This window comes from Ursus maritimus (genome assembly GCF_017311325.1).
Source record: "Ursus maritimus isolate PB19 chromosome X unlocalized genomic scaffold, ASM1731132v1 scaffold_X1, whole genome shotgun sequence".
In the NCBI taxonomy this organism is placed as follows: Eukaryota; Metazoa; Chordata; class Mammalia; order Carnivora; family Ursidae; genus Ursus; species Ursus maritimus.
This window is the reverse complement of record NW_024423319.1, coordinates 6896208-6918658: the sequence shown is the minus strand read 5'-3', so window position 1 is coordinate 6918658 and position 22451 is coordinate 6896208. Positions and strand designations below refer to the sequence as shown.

Genomic DNA, 22451 nt, shown 5'->3' with positions numbered 1-22451 from the left:
TAATCATCTTTCCCCTCTTAGGTGTAGACCCGTGTAAGTGACTTTGTGACTTGTGACCTAGATTTCCTTTCATTGACACGAAGAGAAATTGACCTTATATACGAGTGTGTTTTCCAATTTCATTTTGTCATTTTTTCCCCGGTTTTCAAATTGACCTGAAAACCACTTTGTTACTTAATTACTGGAAACCCTTTCTTTCTTTTTTCTTTTGTTTTGTTTTTAGAATTCTTCAAAGAACTACTGGAAAATGCAGAGAAATCCCTGAATGACATGTTTGTGAAGACCTATGGCCGCTTATACATGCAAAATTCGGAGCTATTTAAAGATCTCTTCGGGGAGCTGAAGCGCTACTACGTGGCCGGAAGCGTGAACCTGGAAGAAATGCTAAGCGACTTCTGGGCTCGCCTTCTGGAGCGGATGTTCCGCCTGGTGAACTCCCAGTACCACTTCACCGACGAGTACCTGGAATGCGTGAGCAAGTACACGGAGCAGCTGAAGCCCTTCGGGGACGTCCCCCGGAAACTGAAGCTGCAGGTGACGCGCGCTTTTGTAGCCGCCCGCACTTTCGCTCAAGGCTTAGCGGTCGCAAGAGACGTCGTGAGCAAAGTCTCCGTGGTAAGTGCCGTTTGCATCCTGTGTGTTTGTTTTTTGTTTCGTTTTAAAAGAAAGTTTGGGGGATGCCTGGGTGGTGTAGTCCGTTGAGCATCAGACTCTTGATTTCGATTCAGGTCATGATCGTGGGGTCGTGGGATTGAGCCCCAAGTCGGGCTCTACACTCAGTGGGGAGTCTGCTTGGGGTTCTCTCTGTCCCTCTCTCCCTCTTGTTTGTGCGCTCTCTCTCTCTCTCTCTCAAATAAATAAATTAAAAAAAAGAAAGTTTGGAAGGTAGAAAAATCAGTAGAATCCCATGGGCTCGATAACCATTTTCTTCTGTTCTGCTCTCTTCTTTCTCTTGGCCTTTCCCTCACACTCTTTATTCTGCTACAGGGGCACCCTGTCGTTAGAGACCATGCTGTGATGAACATCATTCTATAACATCATCCTTTCCAGTGGTTTCTTTGGTAGCTCTTTTTGGGAAGCAAAATGTATGTTCACTTTGGAACCTTAATTTTCAGAATGGGTTTAGTATCGCCATACTCCTTTCAGCTCCCGTTCGACTTCCCCTCCAGAGAAAGAAAGAAAGACTGCGTATTTGGTTGCTTTGAGTGACTAGGTTTGGGCCTGCTAGTTACAGTCTAGAGCAGTATTTAACATGCATTAGTACGTGGCTCCTTGTTTGAAGGTATACTTAGAACTCCTTAGAAGGCAGAGCATTTATGACAGTTAGTGGGGGCCACATGCTCTTGACTTACGGCTTCGTTTATAGAGAAAATGAAATTGTAATATGTAGGCAAGAGCGGATGAAATGAGGTGCATTCCCCTCATTTGTAAGCTGAAGGAATTGGACAGTGTTCTTTGAAGCCAGCTAAGGAGGTCTTTCAGGGGCCTCCTTGACGAGACGCAAGGGATACGTGGGGAGTCATCCAGCGAGTGAGACTGCATCTGTGACTTTACCTCCTGGCTGCACCAGAGAAGCTTTGCTTTCCTCGCTTTTCAAAGTAGAGGGTTTTGGTGGTTTTGTTTCTGTTTCTGTTTTTTTTTTTTTTTAGGATTTTATTTATCTATTTTGAGAAAGAAAGAGCAAGCAAGGGGAGGGAGAGAGAATGTTGAGCAGACTCCCCGCTGAGCGTGGAGTCCAACCCCGGGCTCTATCTCATGACCCTGAGATCTGAGCCAAAATCAAGAATTGGACACTTAACTGACTGAGCCACCCAGGTGCCCCTCAAAGTAGAGTTTTGAGCAAGATTTCAAAGGGGAAAGAGTTCTATGCNTCCTTCACTCCATGCTCCCCCAGAATAAAATGAAACTTGAAAACTTCTTGAAGGCCTTTCTGCCTCTACCCTTCCATGACTTAATACTGGCAAAGAAACAGTAATCTGGGGCAAGTTACCTTTGGAAGACTGATCTTGGTGCTGTTACATTTCAGCCCTCAGGTGAAAAGCCAAATTGTAGTCCATTTGCTGAAAACATTTGCAGATAGAAGGACAGCAGCTTCTGCTTAGGGCTTTTGGTTGTTTTGAGGACTGAAGGGAGTGGTCAAAACGAACACTGAACAGCAGTACAAACACGTGGAACATCAGTCGGATTGCCTATCAGTTCATTCAGAGTTCGGGTGACCACGTAATTTGTTGTCCGAACCAGGATGCTCGTTGTCTAAGCTGAGAGGTGCTTATGACCGGTCACACAGACCGCATGTGCTGCTGGGTCTGAGAAAGCAACCAGCTTGTTCTGAGCAGACCAGGCTTCATGGTTACCCTCGTGAGAGAGGAAACTTAGACATTAACCCAGTGAAGGTAGGATTGTAAAGAATTGTGTACCATAAAAATTCGGTGTTTCTAGGACGTTCCATCCTGGGATTGGTTGCCTTCATTATCGCGGGTCTGGGTGTTCTCGCTCATCTCCAGGCACATAAACTTTCGGCAAACCACAGTTCTTTCCAGCATGCTTTTGTTGACTCCTTTTCCTCCTGATCTCCTCCTTATAAATCGCAAACATTTATTGGGGCATATGAGGGTGGGTGGAAGCAAGTGTGGGGGTTGATGGTTATAATTAGAGGAATAATCTGATTCCTGAACCTCTGCGGACCCCAGCAACCGTTACGAAGCTTGCAGATGCTCATCTCAGAGTCCTGAGACAAGCTACATGGTAGCTCACCTAACACTTTTGCCCTCCTTCGTCGACTCCTTGCGTTCATCCTCAGCTGAGCAGGCAGAAGGGCGCTGCTGTGTGATTTGAATGAGTGCGTGTGTCTGCACACTCGAGCCGAAGAGAAAGGCAAGACGCAGAAAGTCCTTTGCAAGCATCAAAAAAAAAATGGTTGCTTTCCATTAGCCATCCCCCTTTCAGTTCTTGGGCAGAGGGGCCAGGCCGGCAGAAGTCTGGTTAGCCTCACTTTGCTAGGTCGGAGCCCCTTAGAGAACCAAGATTCCAGAACCTCCAACTCGCAGTGAAACAGGAAGTGATTTAGAGACCCTTCCTTGCAGATTTAGAAGGTCAAGGGCTAGAAAGCTTGCCATTGTCCACTCCACCCCACCTCCCAGGGTAGGGAGAAGGAAGCAGTTGTGGCTTCCCCGTGTCACATTCTTCTTGACACGGTTCTCAGAATTCATGGTGGGAAATCCATAAGATTGGCTTTTGTATATAAGATTCAAACACTCTTAACTATACAATAAAGAGTATGTGACTCAAAACAAGAGTCACAATTTCTGGTGTTTCTTTTGGTATGAATTTTTTTTAAGCAAGAGATTTCCTGTGTACCTTAGTATTGTTAAGTTGTTTGAGAAAGTTCCTTTCTAAATATAACCCTAAATTTGCTTCAGAATTGATCTGTATTCTACTTTCATTGTATTTTCTCATATTTGCGTAAGAGATATTTGCGTAGTTATATGAGAATACAATGAATATATGCTATAAGGCTTAATTTACTTTGAGTAAACATTGCTTGCCAATTGTTTAGTTAGAAATACTCTGTTATGTCTACTTTAAAAGTTGAACTTGTAACTGGAAACTTTTTAATAATGCTTTGCTTCCCTACTGAGCTTCTTCTAGCCTTTAAGGACTGATTCGCAATCAAACCCTTCAACTAAGTTGGGTCATGTTATCTAAATGACACAGTGATAAGATACTCAGGCATCAGGTCAGTTTCTAAAGGAGTTAAAACACAAATTTTTGAAAAATCTCCCATCTATGTAATGTTTCTGCCTAGAAGCGTGCAAGGAATACTTGGATATTTGGGAAAATATTTATTGTGTTAATTTCTGGAGTATGACTACCAAATAAACAGGGATTTTAATTTAAGATACAGTGGGATGGGGAAGACAATAAATGATTTGACTCTCAAAACCTTCTTTCAAATTGAACATGTTGGAAAGAAAATCTACAGTTGCTGTCCTGGGGTTGTCTGAGGTGGGACTAGAGCCACCCAAGAAATAGACGTCCCTTCTTTTGGTGTCCAGTAGAATGAATTACCTTGGGCTTGGAAAAGACCATTCTCTAATTAAAGAGAGTCTCTAATTTTCTAATTAAAGAGAGTCACTTCACCAACCTCATCTACAAAGATGTCTCTGAAAGTCAAATATGAGAAGCACTGGGGCCGTGGGGGCTAGTTACTGCATACTTAACCCTGTTCCCATTTTCTCTTCGTAAGTGAATGCCCTGTTTTTCCAGCTTACTTTTGCCACACAAGGGTTGTGGTTAAATGCTGAGCAATGATTTGATTATCACTAAGCCTTTTAAAGGCCATTAGCACCAGTAAGCCTAACTTACTTAAGAGAAAGTCACTTCTTAGTCCAAGTGTACTTGCCTTGCTTCAGATTTTTGGGCCCAAACGTGCAGTGATTGCAGCTTGCTCCACTGAGCTTTACAATTCCAACTGCAGGAAAGTTCCCTTAATTAGTAACAAATGGTTCAAGAGCACCCTGGCACTACACATCTCTGACTTACTCCTTCGTTACTTGTCATGGTTCATGATGCATTTCTTATTTACCTGCTCTAGCAGCAGTTTTGCCTGGAAGGGCGAAGTCTGTTGTGGTCTTTCAAAAATGCACGAGTGGTTACATGCACCATGAAAATGAATAGCTCCTATGCCAAAGAGAGTTGCATTCTCATGGTTTCAATTAACACTGACATAATGGGACTATGTCTACACCCCCACCCCAAACTCCAGGGGCTATAATTAGAAATCAGTGCCTTACCATTGTGATGTCTAAATGCTTGTCCTGCCTTGAGAACCATTTCCATTGCCCCCCTTCAATTTCATCTGTTCACAATGCCCCAACACCTACAACATTATGTTGCCATTTCCTGCATCATTATAAATGTAAATTGTAATAAAGGTCTATACAAAAAGCTTTTTAGAAGCTAGGTGTAGACACTTGTTCAACCCTGAATATTTGTTTATGCTCACAACCTTAAACAACTAGAATGCAAAGAGGAAGGTGGGACTCTAGCTGATAGTGGGGGAGGAAGTGGGACGGTAGGAGCATCAGAAGTGTTAAGGACTTGAAACAGCGTGCTCTCAGGATGAAAATCGAGCCCTCAGCGGGGAAGTTAATACACCAGTGCTTCAGTTTTATCTACAGTGTGTCAATAAATATTCCTTAATGGGCCCTGGTTTGTTTCACATTTTTTGTTGTCTTTAGAATTCTATTACCAGGGGAATAGGAACATCTCATCCTCCTTTCTTCGTCTGTATGCAGTGAATTCAAACTAGGAAGTTGTTGGCGCCCCTGGCGGGCTCAGTCACTTAAGCATCTGCCTTCGGCTCAGATTATGATCCGAGGGTCCTGGGATGAGTCCCGCGTCAGGCTCCCTGCTCAGCGGGGACTCTGCTCCTCCCTCTCCGCCTGCTCATGCTCGCTCGCTCTCAATCGCCATCTCTCTCTCTCTCTCTCAAATAAATAAATAAAATCTTGAAAAAACCCCTAGGAAGTTGTTGAATAAACTCATCACATCTCACAGCATGTTTGGGCTCCCTATCTTTTTTTTTTTTTTTACCATAATTTTGGGAAATATTTCCCCTTATTTTTAGTGGGTGCTTATGTTACCAAGCAACAGATAAAATCTAGGTCTTTTTTGTTTGCTTGGTGCTATTGGCTTTGCAGACCAAAAAAATGTTGCAGCAAATGTATGTTAGGGACCGGAATAAGCTAAAAGGAAATGTGTTTTTAACTTCGGTGCGGCATGCTGACTGCCATCACTGTGCAGTGTGGCTTAAGGCTCGCTCGGAATTACCGAAATGAAATCCAGGTTGCACGAAGAGTTCTTCTCCAGCAGTTTTCTTTTCTTTTTCTTTTTTTTTTCTTTCAGGCTGCTTGCAGTAGTTTTTAATGTGGTGTTTGGAAAATGCAGGTTATTGAGTAGAAAGTCTCAATCTATATTAAAAGAGTCTTTGCAGAGAAGGGGACTTTTCTGCAAAGGCTTTTTATAGCAGAAATGGCGTGCATATATCAATGTCAGATGAATACTGGGTGGCAGGAATGAGTATCTTACAAAAGAGAAATGAGGATTGTCCACCTCCCGCCCCCCCCACACCCCCACTGACTTTTATCATGAAACACAGACAGCCTCCTAAAATCCTAAGGCACCTCAGTGTTTAGAAATACCTTGGTCAGTCTTGAAGGATTTTATAAGATTTGGAAATTGGCTATTAATATCTTGTCATTATGGGTCAGTAACTCGGATAGATTTTGATTTGAGGACATATAGAAGTATTGAGTCCAGATGATATCCCCTTTCTACCATACTGTCCCCCAAAACTAGACAAGTCAGGCCACCTCATTCTTACATGAATAATGTCGAACCCTTTTTCTTGCATAATATCCCACTTCCTAATAGAAATCGATCATCTCTGCTACATTTAGCCATAATTCTTTCAAAACTCTTAGCCAAAATTCTTTTAAAACTTTGGTAAAATATGTGCGTTGTTTTCTGGTGTTTTTGTTTGTATGTTTAAGTGAGCTCTTTTTTTCTCCATGCACAGCAGTGTTTACTGGAGCTTTTGAATTCGTTGTGAGCAGGGGCCAGTGGGTGGTATATATATATTTTTTCCTTGCCCCTGTGGCATCTTGACCCGTCGTGAAGATGTAGCATTGGCTGAGTAAGCCGTCGTTGTCCTGTGGATTGAATCCTAACTTGCCCTCCAACGTAAAAAGTATTTCACTTTGTCACTAAATTTGAAAGCCGCAAATTCTCACCGGAAAACCAGCCAGCCTCCTAGCTGAGCATTCCCTGTGTGTGGCTCCCCTGTGCTAGGTCCGGGGCGCTATGGAGAACGACCAAGCTCCGTGTGCTGCCCTCAAGTTTCTTTCACTGTTCTGTTGCTCAAAAGAAGCTGTTCTCATACACATCAAGGAAGAAGCTGAGTGTCCCTGCTCTACAACCAGAATGCCCCCATCGAGATCTTGGCCATTCCCTTGAGGATCTCGTGTGAGTCCCTTAATCTCTTTGGACCTCTGCTTTCACATCTGTGAAATGAAATGATAATACGCCTCTCATATGGTTATTTGGAGGCTTAAATGAGTTAATACATGCAAAGTACTTAGAAGAGAGCCTAGCCGGTAGTAAGCACTCTGTAACTATCTCATATAGCAATAAAATCCAATAAAAGCTCTCTGTAGACAGCTAATTCTGATGTAGAACAGAATCTTCTTCTCTTCAGTTTTGACATCAAGACTCTTCGTGATTGTGAAACCATAGAAGCTAAAGAAGCGTTTTTTCTTGAGACCATTGATCCGTTCTTTGTGTCAGTGGTTCAAAGGGGGAAGGGAGGAGTGTACAGTTTTCCCTCCTCTGTTTCTAAATATCGTTTGGAGAAATAACTGATCTCTAAGAGAGGTCTGAAAAATGTGCCTTTTAGCAAAGCCATCATAACACCCCACTCCCACCCCAGCCCCAAGGATTCTGGCATTGGGGCTCAACAGACCCTTCTCAACAAAAGGAAGACCTCAAATGTTAGTCAAGAGTTGTGACCCAAAGGAACAATTATGTTGAACATTTTAAGTGGCATGTCGTGCCATAGAGACTCAGTATATAACTGAGGGTTAAAAGACGACCTTGGAGTATAGTTGCCCCTTGTGTTAATCCCCACGTGGCAGGATCTACCACTTGGACTTGGGGGCCCCACGTAAACGTCTTTAGTAAGTAAGTTATTTAGAGACTCAAGAAACAATTGATTTTGAGGATTATGAGGGAGTAGGATATGAATGAACTTGAATTTTTTTCTAATTTTTTGTTTTAAAGATTTATTTATTTGGGGGGGTGCTTGTGAAGGAGTCAGGGCAGAGGGAGAGGGAGAACAGAGTTCCCACTGAGCAGGGAGCCCAACGCTGGATCCCAGGACCCCAGGCTCATGACCTGAGCCGAAGGAAGATACTTAACTGCCTGAGCCACCCAGGCGCCCCTGAACTTGAATTTCTACTTAAAATAAATAAAGCCCCAGAACGAAGGTCTTTGAGGATTCCAAAAGATAGGCAGCCATTTTGTTTCTCCACTGGGTACTCCAGAGCCAAAAGGGAGAAGTGGTCCTTGGCACCCTGGGTTGACCATCCTGAGCTTGGTCGGGTCCATGAGAGTGGGGACCTAAGGCCTGGGGAGTGGTCACATTATTGGTACTTCCTCTGGTTGGCTGAGCATTGCAGGGAACCCCTGTTTCTTTGTTTCCTGACTGTGTTAAAACCCTTCTCTAGGGGCCCCTGGGTGGTTCAGTTGGTTAAGCGTCTGCTTTCAGTTCAGGTCATGATCTCGGGGTCCTGGGATGAGGCCCTGCATCGAGCTCCCTGCTTAGCAGGGTGCCTGCTTCTCTCTCTCCCTCTGCCCCTCCCCCTCACTTGTGCATGCTCTCTCTCTCCAATAAGTAACATCTTTAAAAAAAAAAAAAAAGCCCTTTTCTGTACCAGGACCTCATTCCCACACAAGGCTTTTGTTCCCCAAGTCTGAATAATGTGAAGTTGCATGTAATGGTGTAAGGAGTGATCCTGAGACCACAGACTCGGTCTGACTTTCTGCAGCCTGGGTATCGCACATGTCCTTGCCCATCGCGGCTTTCTTAGAACTTGGCCATCTCTCTTCTCAGTTCTGGTATTTACTATTTCCGTAGCATGTTAGAGCTAAGTTCTGGGTGACCGTTTGTAGTAGTTAGACAGCCGGTCACACGCGGAGCATGAGCCAGTACTTAGCCAAACCCACTTTCATAATCTTCCTTTAATAAAACTCTACTGTGTCATTTTGTTTGGTCCCGGTCTTTAAAACTTGAGCCGACATCTCCATGTGTAGTAGACCAGGTCTACGTCACAGATTTGACTTAGAGTGGAACAAAGGATAGAGTGGACCAGAGAGACTGAAGAAAACAAATGGAAAGGTCTTTTGGGGGGAAAAAGAAAAGTTTGTCGAAGAGAACTATTGCATTTTAGATTTTTGCTTATTTCCTAAGGGCCCACACCATATTGGAATGTGTTTGTGCTTTCTAGAACAGGTTCCCTATGCCAGTACAGAGATTCCTACTTGCTACCTAATCACAAGTGCATTCCAGAGTAATCCGCAATAGGAGATAGGTGCTCAGTAACTATTTGTTGATACTTGAGCTTTGTACGGTTTCCGTGGTCGGGCATGGTTTCCACTGAGGCATGAGATTGCCACGGGCTGTTCTCGGATTTCTCATAGGCATTTACATACGAACTCGTCACTTCTCTGTAATAGGGCCCTTTAGCGGTATCATCCACGTGGAACCGAACTGTAGCAAGAAAGAGGAAAACAAGTGTGCGTGAGATGAGAGTTTCACGGCTTGTGTTGAAGATCTGTCTGGGAACTGTTGGATAAGGTGCGGTACCAGAATCGGAGGTAGCAGGGGGACCGTCAGCAAGTCTGTTCATCAGTGTGGCCTTGCTTTTCTTCTCTCTTAAATGTGAGAGCCGGACGATGTGACCTCTGAGGCCCCTTCCAACTCTGGCTTCTGTGATCCTGGGATTCTCCAGCCACCTCCTCATGCCAGGCCTATTGGCTCATCTGTAAAGTGAGGGGGTGGGGCGGACAGGTATTGAAGTCTTAACTATTGGTGACTTCAAAAGCATGGACCTTTAGCTATCCAGAAGATCTAGCCCTCCAGACTGGCCAGCCTCCCCCGCCCAGCGTGTTGGGTAGCCAAGATTTCACTGCCCATTAAAGCACAGTGAAAAGGACTAATGTGGGCCCAGTTAAAACTGCGGTGAAGTCCTAATTCTTGGGAGGGAATGTTGACTTTGACATACACAATTACCACCTTGTTGTTGGAGGCTCCCGCCCCGCCCCCTTCAGGCCAGAGTTCTGGTGGGGATAAGAGGCGGGGTGTGTGTGTACATCAGATAGGAGCCCAGTGGTGTTAAGTTTTCCTCCTGACAGTTCTAATCCCTCGTTCCTGTTCTAAGGGTAGGGTTGATAAGCGGTCTCCAGAGTCACACTCCAGAGCAGGTGAGGTGCCCCCCAGCATCTGTTCGCTGCGCCGGCCGGTATCCGCTTTCAAAAGCGCGCGCAGAACACTGCTTGGTACTGATAGTGACTCCGAGAGCACAGGGTGAGGCGGAGGGAACAAGACGGCAGGAACCCTGGGTTAGCTGCCCTTGCGTGATGGCTGGCAGTGATCCTTCCTAAGCATTGATGAAGGTCAGGACAGGTGGAAGGCGCTCTTGCGTGCCTAAGACAGTGTCACTGGAGAGGAGCAGAAAGGGGACACAAAGTCTCGTTCCTCTGCGGAGGACAGCCAGTCCTGCTTTTATCTTTGCTGCTGCCCTTCCTCGTGAACTTTTCGTAGCCCCCTGTGCCCTGCCCAATGGTCTCTCTCTTTCTGCCTGGTCTTCACGTGCCTCTCAGTTCTGGTCACCCACACGCTCCTCCCTGGGCAGCCAGCCGTCTTTCCCACAATTCCTCAACCGCAGGCACTCGGCACTCTCCCTGGTGGGCCTGTTCTCCCTTCCATTGGCCAATTAAATCCAGCTCTTTCTTCCCAATGTAACTGAAGTCTCCTGTCCCCCATCGAGTGTTCCCTGAGCACCTGTGCTTTACTGTTCCCAGGTCTTGGAAGGCCTTCGCCTCACCCCAAGTTTAAATGCAGTCACATTCTTGCCTGTAGAACACGTTAGGTGCCCTGCTACACCTTGATGGGGAGCTACGTGTCAAAGGCAGACCCAGTGGTGGTACAGGCCACAGCAGGCCATGTGCCGTGGGCAGGAGAAGGTCGTCTCTACTCCTGTGTCTCCGGGCCGATCCTGGAATTGCATGCTTATGAGGACTTTGGAAAAATTGAGCCATATACAATGAATGAGAGTGAGAGTGAGTGAGTGTGAGAGAGAGAGAGAGAGCGAGCGAGCGGGATGGAGCAAGCATGGGAGTCCACAGGGTGGGAAGGACATGCACCTGGGTCATTGACAGTCAAGCTGTGTTCTTCCCTCTCCCCCACCCACCTTCTTCCCCGCAGACCCCTTTCTTTTATCTCCTCTTCCTCTAGAAGCAGCAGGCCGGGCCCGCTCAGTGTGATGCATCATAGCTCATTGTTAAGTTGAATTCATGGCCAGACCTTCAAGATCAACTTGATGCACTTGGAATTTCTGTTATCGCTGCCCCACCATTGTCTCTGTCTTCTCCCCAACCAGGTCAACCCCACCGTCCAGTGTACCCACGCCTTGCTGAGGATGACCTACTGCTCACACTGCCAGGGGCTCGTGAGTGTGAAGCCGTGTTACAACTACTGCTCGAACATCATGAGAGGCTGTCTGGCCAACCAAGGGGATCTCGATTTTGAATGGAACAATTTCATAGGTGAGTTGAGTGAGGGAGGGATTTGGGGCGCCGGGGAGAGCTCAGCTACTGGCCACAGGGAATATTGTAATTATCGTCCGTAAAGTTCTTCTGTTCCTTACTTATTGTTTGCCAGGGTTCTAACTGTACTCAGAGTTCACACCATGCTACAAGTAAATGTGCCCTTGAACGAATGGTGGCATTACTGAAGACCTCAGACATGGTGAATGCCAAGGTCTCATAACGAGATGTGACTTTTTGGCATTTCCCCCGAAAGGTCTGTTTTAGTTATGTTCACACATAGGCTTGTGTCCCTGTAAATGCTGGAGTACAGCCATCACCAGCTGAGCTCTGAAATCGTTCTGTATGTCATACTGCGACCAAACCTTCCGCACACCTGCCGGAGACCCTTTGGATGTTTGCATCCAGTGAAACCTGACTGGGGGGGAATCTAGGGGTTCTGTTTCTGTAGAGGATTTAACAGTAATCGACTGCTCCGGTGAGCTCGGAGGCCCTTTTGCGCTAGTCGTCTTAGAGGTAAGCGTTCTCACAGGGCCCTGAAACCTGGAACCCGGGCAGCAGTGTCAGTGGGGTACCAACTTGCTGAGAAGGTTCATCCACATCGATGGGAAAGGACAAGTCAAGAATCATTTCAATGTCCGGCCATCGACTTCGTTGATGTGCCCTTAATGGACAGGTTAGTCCTGAAACCTCTCTGACTGGTATGGAAGCGCCATGCCAGTGGCCACGCGCGTGCTCACGGCTCACAAAACAGACTCCGCTCTCCCCGCAGCCCCCAGTCACGTTTGTGTAATTGCAGACCATCAGTGGCTTTAGAAGCACCTGTTTTTCCCTTATTTGTTCACGTCATGGGAACGTGTATGCAATTTGCCGGCACCTTTGGGGCAGGGGATTGGAGTTGGAGAGAAGGCTTTTTAGTCTGCACAAGAGCTAATTACCATATTAACTCTATTTGAAAATGCATCAATAAATTGGCTCCTACAGATTCTTGAACACTGACACGGGAAAGAAAAAAGATGTGAATATTAAGCACTTGAGCACAATTGTAACCTAAATAGCTCAAAGCTTAGGAGACCTGAGAAAAGCCCCATGCAGGAGAGCCGAGTCCCATGAAAGGGAGGGCAGAGGGGCAGCAGAGGCGCGCGCATACGTACGTAGTACGTACGGCCCATCGTGCCCAGAGGGAAGCCATGGGAGAAATTATTGCTTTGAAGTATTTCCCCCGGGAAGTAGAAGCTCATGGCATTTCCAGATCTGAAGTTGATGTTTTTGCTCTCTCTTTTTTCTTTTTTTCTTTTTTTTTTTTTTAATATTTTATTTATTTATTCAACAGAGAGAGAGACAGCAAGCGAGAGAGGGAACACAAGCAGGGGGAGTGGGAGAGGAAGAAGCAGGCTCATAGCGAGGAGCCCGATGTGGGTCTCGATCCCACAACACTGGGATCACGCCCTGAGCCGAAGGCAGACGCTTAACCGCTGTGCCACCCAGGCGCCCCATGCTCTCTCTTTTTTCAATCCCACCCTCACCCCCACACCCAGATGCCAAATTTGCAGTTTGCTTCTGCTAAATTCATTTTTGTAAATGTTGGTTAGCCTTTTTACTGTATAGCATCTAATGTACTCGTTCTCCGTCAGAGGAGGAGAATTCGCCATACAGTACAAACAGTGTAGCGTGACAGCGCTGGAGTTTTACCAACTTTTCTAGGGATCGATCAGGAGTAAGGTGCAGGGGGCCATGTCCCTTGAACTATTCTCTTGTTCTAACGTGTCTGGCAGAACTGTAACTCGTTGTATTAAAATACAAATTCTCTCGTGCTCTTTTTTTTTTTTTTTTTAACATTTTTCCAGAGAGTCTGCAGGTCCACATCAAATCAAAACCGTCCTGTGGCTTGCTTAATTAATGTTTTCAAGCAGGTACTCTAAAGCAAGGAGGAGTGAGTTGCTGCCGTTCTTGTCGAGAGTTTTAAAAACCACCTTTGCTTTCTTTCCAGAAACGAAATTAAGCCCGAGTGGAAATTGATAGGATTTCTGAATCCGTTTTCCTTAGTGCTTCGAAATGATCCTTTTTGGAGGGATGAGGTATCNNNNTGTATCTAAACTTAATTTTTAATGGGTATTTTATTCTTTATGTCCCATAAGCTGATCTAACGGGCCAGGAGTAATAGACATTGTTAATCCCTAGTGCTTTTTTTATGAATTTTCACCAGGGTTTAATTTGCTCTGTGGTTGTAGAATTCAGTCCCAATTTACGTGCCTCTGCTCTAAGTTCTTTTTTTTTTCTTTGCAAAGAATTTTTCTTTCCCCTTTAAATGACTGCCGTTAATGAATGGTGAAGGGCTTTTCCCCCCACTTCTTTAAGCCTTTTGTTTCCCCAGTGGGTCGTGAGACTGAAGATGGGTGGGGGTTTGTGATTATTGGTGGGGCAGTGTGAAAGGATTCACTTTGCCTGGTGTGAAGGGGATACTTTGTGGATGGGGTCGGGGCCACCCAGTGCCCGTAGCCTGAGCACTGAAACCTCGCGGTTGGACCAGGCCCTTGAAGAGCCTAAAGCCACGTTTTCCGCATCTGCCTTCTTGCTTCCATGTCCTCCTTTCCCTCTCTTGTATTGTTGTCAGCCTCCATCAGGATGGATCCAAACAGTTGAAACACCCTGGACTTGGTTTTGTAAGAGGTTGGCTCAAAAGGTCACCCACCTACTCCCCACCGCCACCACCAAAACAGAGTCAGTTTCTGGAGAAGCATAAACTCTGCTTGGTGGCACCTCGTTTTCCATCACGTACTGTGGTTGCCTTAACGTTCACCTGATGCCTAGCCAACCTTACTCATGTCATACCTTGCGGCCCACAGGACTTTCGTGTTGGGGTGTCAGGGTGTCGGGGCTGCTGGCAGGAGGCGGGGACCAGTCAGATACCCCGGAAATGAGAGCCCTTTAGTCCAGACCCAGCAGAAGAAAAACAACCCGACACCCACCATGTTTGGATCTCCCTCGGGGCTTCTAGTCGGGGTGGGCTGCTTCTAGGGACGGGCCTGCTTGAGCGCCAACCAGGACCCCCCCAGGGGCGGGGGGCAACACTGTGCATTCCTCAGCTGCGCCGCCCAGGCCGCCATGGCACCGGCCCCAACAAAGGCCCGGCTTCCCTCCATTCCCAGAGTTGACAAAGACGCCAAACAGCCAGAAGAATCGGGTTTATGTTTCCTTTCAGTCTTTCACAAACACATTAGTGATCCGGCCTTTCCTCGCCACTAGGGGAATGAGTAGTTTCAAAATGCGCTGTGGTTTTTTTTTTTTTTTTTCTTTTCTTTTTTTCTTGTTTAAACCTCTGCATTTTGGATGTTGATTATCTGTCTATTCATAATATTTTTATTTGGAGCAAGCGACTTCTTCTACAAAGAATGTGCTTTCCGTACGTGGCAGCCCTGATGCTTTGACAATGACGAACACATTGAAGTTGTGCTCCACTTGTTTACAAAAGTCTCCTTTTGCGAGCACATCAAAAGCATTTCCCTCCAGTACAATGCTATATTCGTGCTGGCAGCCTCACTCGGACGCTGGAAGCGTCACTTTATTGCTGCTTACCACAATGCAGTCTGAAACTTCATTTGTTATTACTTGAAAAAAAAAACGGCATTTCACGGAAATCTATTTGTGGTTTGTGACATTGGAATTGCAGCTTAGAGAAATGACCCCCATGCTTTCAAATGTTAGGTTGCGTCTGTTCTAGGTGGAAGGTGAAAGGTTGATGACCACATTTGGTTTCATTGACAGGCCGATGCCAAAACTCCTTTGCACCAGAAAGCTGAGGTAGAAGATGGTGGTGGCCTGCAGTCTTCTCTGAGAAGGGCCTATAGTCTACTGGAAACTAGCCCTCCTTGCTGGGAGCTGTCCTTGGCCTACCTGAAGGCTGTGGATACCGTAGGCCTAACCACCCTTTCCCTGCTGGGCCTTAAGCACCAGAGTGGAAAGAAGAGTGAACAAGTAGAAAAAGTTCAGTGCTTGTCAGGAGTGAAGCAGCCATTTCCTCATTTCCAGTTTCCTCTAATTTTGACCAGGAAATATCAGGCAAAAACACTAAGCCGCGTAATCCCCATAAACACCTACGGCAGAAAAACAAGTACCGCATATTTTGTTTAAGAGATTCAACTTGTACTAAAACATTCTAGACTCCTCCAGAAGGCCAAGGTAACTCGCAGACTAATCCACGAAGACTCACGCTGTGAGCACAGGCTTTTTGTATATGGTGTCTTGTGTTGTCTTTTTACCCGAGTGAAAAGAGGCACTTTTGCTTTAACTCGAGGTTCTTGTGTTTGAAATGGGAAGTTTATCTTAATACAAAATTGCATCTTTCAGATTTTCATTATTTGAAAAGTCATTAGAATTCCTGGGAACACTGTCATTTGCACTTTCCAACTGTGCGCTCAAGGAGCTGAAAGGGTTTCATTTAAAAAATGAAAGAAAGGAAATGATATGCCAGGATTTTACCGGATTTATGTTTTTGAGTCTTGTAAATGGAGCCTAAATGAAAGGATCCTAGGAAGTCACCGGGAGAAGTGGCGTGTTATTCTGCCCCCAGCCTCAGGTTTGTCAGCTGGAGCTAGCTCGGAGCCTTACAGCGACAGCCACCGACACACGAGGGAATGAATAATCAGTCTAATGGAACGTTCCCGATTGGGTTTCCTTGCTGTGGAAGAAAGCACTCACCTGGCCATTTCACACTTTAGAGAGCCAGCGATACACAGTGACTAAACGCAGCTTGGTGTAATAGAAACGGACCTGAAAACCTGGATCGATTATGATGCCTTCTTCCCGCCCCCCACCGGAAACAAAGCCCGTGAGATAATCAGGCTGATGACCCACAGCCGAACTAACAGTTTACTTTTTATGCTGTATTCTTTTCCCCCAAACGTCCCGTTAGATGCGATGCTGATGGTGGCGGAGAGGCTCGAGGGTCCTTTCAACATCGAATCGGTCATGGATCCCATCGACGTGAAGATCTCCGATGCTATAATGAATATGCAGGAGAACAGTGTGCAGGTGTCTCAGAAGGTAATGAGGGCGGGGTAACTGGCAGGGAGAAGCAGAGCCCTCCCCCCCTTCCCACCCCTCTTCCCAACCCTCGGGCTTGGGACGCAACTTCCCTAATGTGACCGTGTTCGCTTCAATGCAGGTTTTTCAGGGATGTGGACCCCCCAAACCCCTCCCGGCTGGCCGGATTTCCCGTTCCATCTCCGAGGGGGCTTTCAGCGCTCGCTTCAGACCGTATCACCCCGAGGAACGCCCGACCACGGCAGCTGGCACGAGTTTGGACCGACTGGTGAGCACTTTGGCGCAGGAACGGCCGTGTTTAATGACAAAGAACCGAAAACATTTGCTCCAAATGCATTTTTAGTTGGAAGGCTTTCAAGTGCGGGTCTTTCAGGTGAAACTTTCCAAGCAGACTGCATGTGGATGTCCATAAATCTGCCTCTCATTTTCTAGCTCATAAAGCTCGTACGTCGTTAGGAAATGCGACGCATCTCCTGCGAGCCCATCACTGTGCCCGTTAGAGGGAGGCACAGAGCGATGAGACTCCTCCTTGTTCTCCAGAAGCCTCCGGCGCAGCGGGAGAAGCAGACATCCAGCTTCACTAGCAAAGGGGGTGTATAGTAAGTGCTAGGATGGCGAGAAGGTGGAAGCAAACAGCTTTCCACACGGCCGCGTGCGGCCCGCACCGTAGTCGGACGCAGTGCTGTCACAGGCGCTCACAGTTGCACGGAGGGGACGGTGTAGACACTGCAGCCAGAGGAGGAAAGCCTCAAGGGAAGAGGCGGTGTGTTCTCCTCGTACCCACGGGGCCTGGAGGCCGGCGGGCCTCAGATGGTAGCTGTAAATAAAGAGGTAGAGTGGACGGTGCATCTGAGCTTCTCCTTCAGGGCCTGTGTTCCAACCGTTAGTTCATTCGAGTGAGTTTGTTCTTTTCTGTATCAATTTGAGCTGCATTTTTCTCTCGTGACTCAAGTTGAAAATGAATTGCAAAACACTCTGGAGCTACTTTAGAAATGATCAAAAGACACATCTGTAGGCAGTTGTGTGTTTTTATAGAGGTCTTTTTTTTCCCCTCCTAATAAGGTTACTGATGTCAAGGAGAAGCTGAAACAGGCGAAGAAGTTCTGGTCCTCTCTGCCCAGCAACGTTTGCAGCGATGAGAGGATGGCCGCCGGCAACGGCAACGAGGATGATTGCTGGAACGGGAAGGGCAAGAGCAGGTTAGCCTCGGACGAGTGGGGGTAGCGGGCCCCCTTCCCACATGCCCGGGGGCCCTTCCGATGGGGTCCCTCAGTTGTCACTCGAGGGAGGCATCATGAAGCACTTAACGGTAGGTAGCAACAGCGTGGGTGGCTTCTAGACATTCTAAGGAATGGTCTTTGCCCCGCAAGCCTTGGAAAGGCACCTGGCTACTTGCAGAGAGTACTGGGTCAGAAGTCTGCGCAGGTGGCTTTAGTCCAGCACGAGGGCTGCAACCCAGGGCCAGGCTGTTCCGCTGGTGGCGTCTTTACAGGATTTAATTCCTGTAATTCTCGGCCCACCGGCCTGGCCTCCTAAATCTCCAGTTCCCCAAAGGCCTCATTCTCTTCTTGAGTGATGTCTTGTGTCGCTCCCCTCCACACACAGTAACTTTGCTAAGTCCCCACTGTATTGACGCTTGACTCTGACCCACCAACCTCCGAAAAAGGGCTGGCTTTCCAAAAGGTCCCCGTCAAAGCAGAGAAACAAGAAATGGGAGAACTTTCCTCTGAATTGCACTCAGTGGAAATACTAGAATCGAAGCCGAATTCTCTGATCTTCGGTGACTTTGAGCTTTACCGGTCATCTTAACGGGGTCATTTCTCATTTCAGATACCTGTTCGCGGTGACGGGAAATGGCTTAGCCAACCAGGGCAATAATCCGGAGGTCCAGGTGGATACCAGCAAACCGGACATACTGATCCTTCGCCAGATCATGGCTCTTCGGGTTATGACCAGTAAAATGAAGAATGCTTACAACGGGAACGACGTGGACTTCTTTGATATCAGTAAGCATTTGTGGTTTGAAACTTACACATTGTTCTCATACACCGTGTGATGAGGACAAGGGGAATGAAATCTCTATTCCGTTTTTTTTTTTTTTTTAAATAGGTGATGAGAGCAGCGGAGAGGGAAGTGGAAGTGGTTGTGAGTATCAACAGTGCCCTTCGGAGTTGGAGTACAACGCGACCGACCACTCCGGGAAGAGTGCCAACGATAAAGCCAGCAGCGCTGGCGGCCTTGTGGGGGCCCAGCCCTCCCTCCTCGCTGTCTCCTGTATCTTGCTCCTGGTCATGCAGAGAGAGTGGAGATAATTCTGAATCTTAGAGAAAAAGTTTTCATCAAAAAGTTAAAAAGGCACCGGTTATCACTTTTATACCATCCCAGTGACTTTGCTTTTTAAATGAATGGACAACGATGTACAGTTTTTACTATGTGGCCACTGGTTTAAAAAATGCTGACTTTGTGTTTTCATTCAGTTTTGCGGGGAAGAGGGACTTGTATGTATAAAGTCGGTTCCTGCTCCCCCAGACTCCTGTGAAGCGTGGCTAACAGTGTAGGTACAGAACTGTAGTTAGTTGTGCATTTGTGATTTTATCACTCTTGTTTGGTTTTTTTTTCTTTTTGTTTGTGGGTTTTTTTTTTTTTCCTTCAGTTACGATCACCTTGTTTCTTACAAGCAAACCAGGGTCCTTCTTGGCATGTAACATGTACGTATTTCTGAAATATTAAATAGCTGTACAGAAGCGGGTTTTATTTATCATGTTATCTTATTAAAAGAAAAAGCCCAACAAGCAGTAAAATTTCCATTTATCCCTGTTGTTTTAGTTGCCTTATGTGGAGAGGAGTGGATGTGATTTTGTTTTTTATTTTTGTTAAGTTAGGACAGAATGTGAAGGCACGGGGCGGGGAGGGGGCTTCTGAGCCACTTGGTAGTTTGTATTCAGGCATCAATACAAGAAGAAGGCTCTCTTTCCTTGGCAGCCAGGGACCGGAAGAGACTGCAGACTGTACGCGTCTTGGTTGAATTGAATTACATAAACCAAGATCACAGGTCCATTTCTCAAACCCGCTTATACTTAGAGCAGAGCCCATTTAGAAGAAGATTCTTTTTCAGTACACTCTCCCTAGAAATATAGAAGGCATTCAGGATGTCTAAGTTATCACACGTTCACACTTCGTTTGGGGCTGGGTTTTTGTCTTTTTGTGTCTAATCCAGGCAAGTTAGCAAGCCGCTGTGTGCTGGTCTTGCCCACACTCACCTGCTTTGAATTCCTATCCCGGTGGCAGACATGTGACCAAGAAGCTCATTTGGTCCCCCTCGTTACAGCGTACTGGATTTCCAACCTCGTCGTATAGAACAGGGAACTTTCTGGGGGCTAGCCAGAACCGGGGTACAGTCTGGGCTCACCGAATAGCTGTCAACACTCCTCCAGCAGAGTTTGCGTCTTTGCATTTGGTTTGGGATCCCAGTTTTTGTCGAACAAGATTTCTAAAGTCTCCTACTTGAGTCGTCTTGTCCGGGCCCCTCTGATCAGAAAGGCAAAGGGCTTGCTGTGGGTCACAGCCGCTTGCTACCCTATCAGCCAAGAAGTCCGCTCGGGGGGATCTGGGTGTCCAGACTTTCTTCATGTGTTGCTGTTGTTGTTTGGAGGGGGACAGGAGGGAGTAGAGAGCCCAGAAGACAATAGCTTAGCGGTGACCCTTAGCCACAATTCAGGGGTGGGCGGTGTGCGGGGATCTGGCAAAGGCCGTAACTGTTGTCCCAGGCCAGACACGACGCCATTCCTTGTATCCCTACCAAATGACAGCTTATAAAACTTAGGAGAACGTAACAGCTCCCTTTAAAAAGGAGTTCCCAAAAAGTCTTCAAAAAGAGAAACACCTGCAAGTCTCTTCCTGCTTTAGACAGCCACTAAGATGTCCACTGATTCCACAGAAGCTGCGCCTGCAGAGAGCTGGTTTGTGTTCCTGTTCAGTCTTCAGTTGTAAGACTCTCTATTTTTATATTGAAACGTAATTACTTGATAGCTCAGGGTCTACATTTCAACTTTTCACACCAAATTCCGCAAGAATGGTCAACATGGAATATTGGGGGCTGTTGTAAACAGAGGCTTAATTTTATTAGAAGTAGCCAGTTATTTATTAAAGCATGATGTTAATAAAATAGGCATATTCTGGCTGGTGTGTATAAGTGTTGTTTTTTTTTTTTTTTAAAACAAATCGCAGAAGACCTAAAATTGAAAGGGTGCTCCATTTATGTATGAGGAAAAATGGATTGTAAATAGCTAAGCTGCCTTGTGAGAACTTGGAAAATGTGCTGATACTTAGTAACTACCTCAGATGTGAGGAATTTCCTTTTTAGCTTAGGCTGCTATTACTTTAACTTGGTAGAAATGAATCTGGTCTCCAAAATGTGGCTCAAAGAGTTATCCCCGTAGACCTTGTGAGATTGTTTTTAATTTAAAACCTTGAACTCTGCCCAGCTGTTTTCTTTCAGTCAACTTCTCTACACCAATAACATTTTCCGAATTAAATATTCTTGAAGGTTCTTCTGGACTCTCACTGATTTGTTTTCTTTCTTTGCATTTTTTCCTGTTACCCTTTTATTATTTAAATTGCCTCTTGCTTTTGAATTTGAACTATGAAATAAACAAATCATAGATTTTTCCATTCAGATCTGACTGGATAACTCTTGGCTTCCAACCAGCTGGCAGGCTCACCATTGCACCCTGTTCCCCCCCCGCCCCAAAAGAATAAAGGCAAGTTGAATATTCTAAAATCTTAAAGAGTTCAGAGTATGAGGTAGAATAAAAGCTTTGTTGGTAGACCTGACTTTTCCAGTCTCAGTTAATAGCATGTGACTTTGTGTTTTACAAAGTCATTTGGAAATTATTTTTTCTTTCCGACACTTCACCACCCTGTACCTTAAGAAAAAAACATTTTAACGACTCTTAGATTTACATTTTATTTCAAAAACAGTCCGTAATTAGCACCTATTATTTGATAAAAGACAAAGTACAGAGAACTGACGTGCATTTTTAAACTTTCGTTCCTGCGTGTTAGAAACCTAACAGTTTACGTGAAGAAGAATTTGTCATTTGTGATTCTAGAACCGAGATAAAAATAGATGTAGATGGTGCGATGCAAAATTCCGCTTGCCCTGTGGTGTCTGCAGGATATGTCCACTTGCAGAGCTAAGGGTGGCAGGTCAGTGACCAGATCTCTAAAGGAGGCCTGCGTGTGCGCCTTCTCACTCTCGAGCAAACGCCCAACCACCAAATACAACTTTCTCTCTTCGTTGAACTAAGGGAACAAGGACTGAGGACTGTTTTTTCAACTTAGAACCTAGTGGGGAAAATACAGGTGTGCGTTCTGGGATACACTTTATTGGACAAGTTCCGTTTCTGCTTTTAACCTCTTCTAGCTATTTTCTTCTGGAAGTACTTCCAGAGGTGAAAAATCTCTGAAAGATAACCTGTGGGGATCTAGGAATTCCAGCCCATCTATAAGGCCAATCCGTGTAATATTTACTTATCTAATTTAGCTTTTCATTAGGTAATGTTATGACAGGGTTTACGAACCAAAACCTACATAAAGGTATAGAGAGAAAGTTTCCTTCCTGTTCCCACATTCAACCTGTCCATTTACCCCACACTCTAAACTTACTAGTTGAGATATATATATGTATATATATAAGCTTCTTCCAAAGTTTCCTTTTACATTTGCAAGCAAATATGAATGGAGTTTTTTTCCCCCTCTTGTTTAGGTCAGTTACATATTGAGGGATCCCTAAAGATGTAGAGTCCCATTCTAAAGGCATGGCCGCTCCGTGGTACCCCATTTGGGAGTTTTACTCTATTTTGGCCCAGATGAATCGAGGTGATTTTTTTTTTTCAAGAAACAAACATTGAATTCAATGAGGAGCAGTTTGGCATTACAGCTCTGTAATCCCGGAGCGCGTCACTAGGACACTGTCCACGTTAAGGTTCGTTGCTGGTAGTTTGCGTCCATATCCTCACCAG

At 45.9% G+C, this 22451-nt stretch overlaps 1 protein-coding gene across 1 annotated transcript in view; it reads left to right on the top strand.

Annotated features, from left to right (window-relative positions):
• The window catches only part of GPC4 (glypican 4), a 104293-nt gene extending 83316 nt beyond the window's left edge, over positions 1 to 20977 (top strand). Inside the window, exons 3-9 of the mRNA XM_040627473.1 lie at positions 224 to 615; positions 11220 to 11385; positions 16298 to 16428; positions 16550 to 16696; positions 17491 to 17627; positions 18259 to 18434; positions 18538 to 20977. Coding sequence (XP_040483407.1) covers positions 224 to 615; positions 11220 to 11385; positions 16298 to 16428; positions 16550 to 16696; positions 17491 to 17627; positions 18259 to 18434; positions 18538 to 18740 — 1352 coding nt within the window. The 3' untranslated portion in view covers positions 18741 to 20977. The remainder of the gene's footprint in view (positions 1 to 223; positions 616 to 11219; positions 11386 to 16297; positions 16429 to 16549; positions 16697 to 17490; positions 17628 to 18258; positions 18435 to 18537) is intronic.
• The last annotated feature ends 1474 nt before the right edge of the window (positions 20978 to 22451 follow it).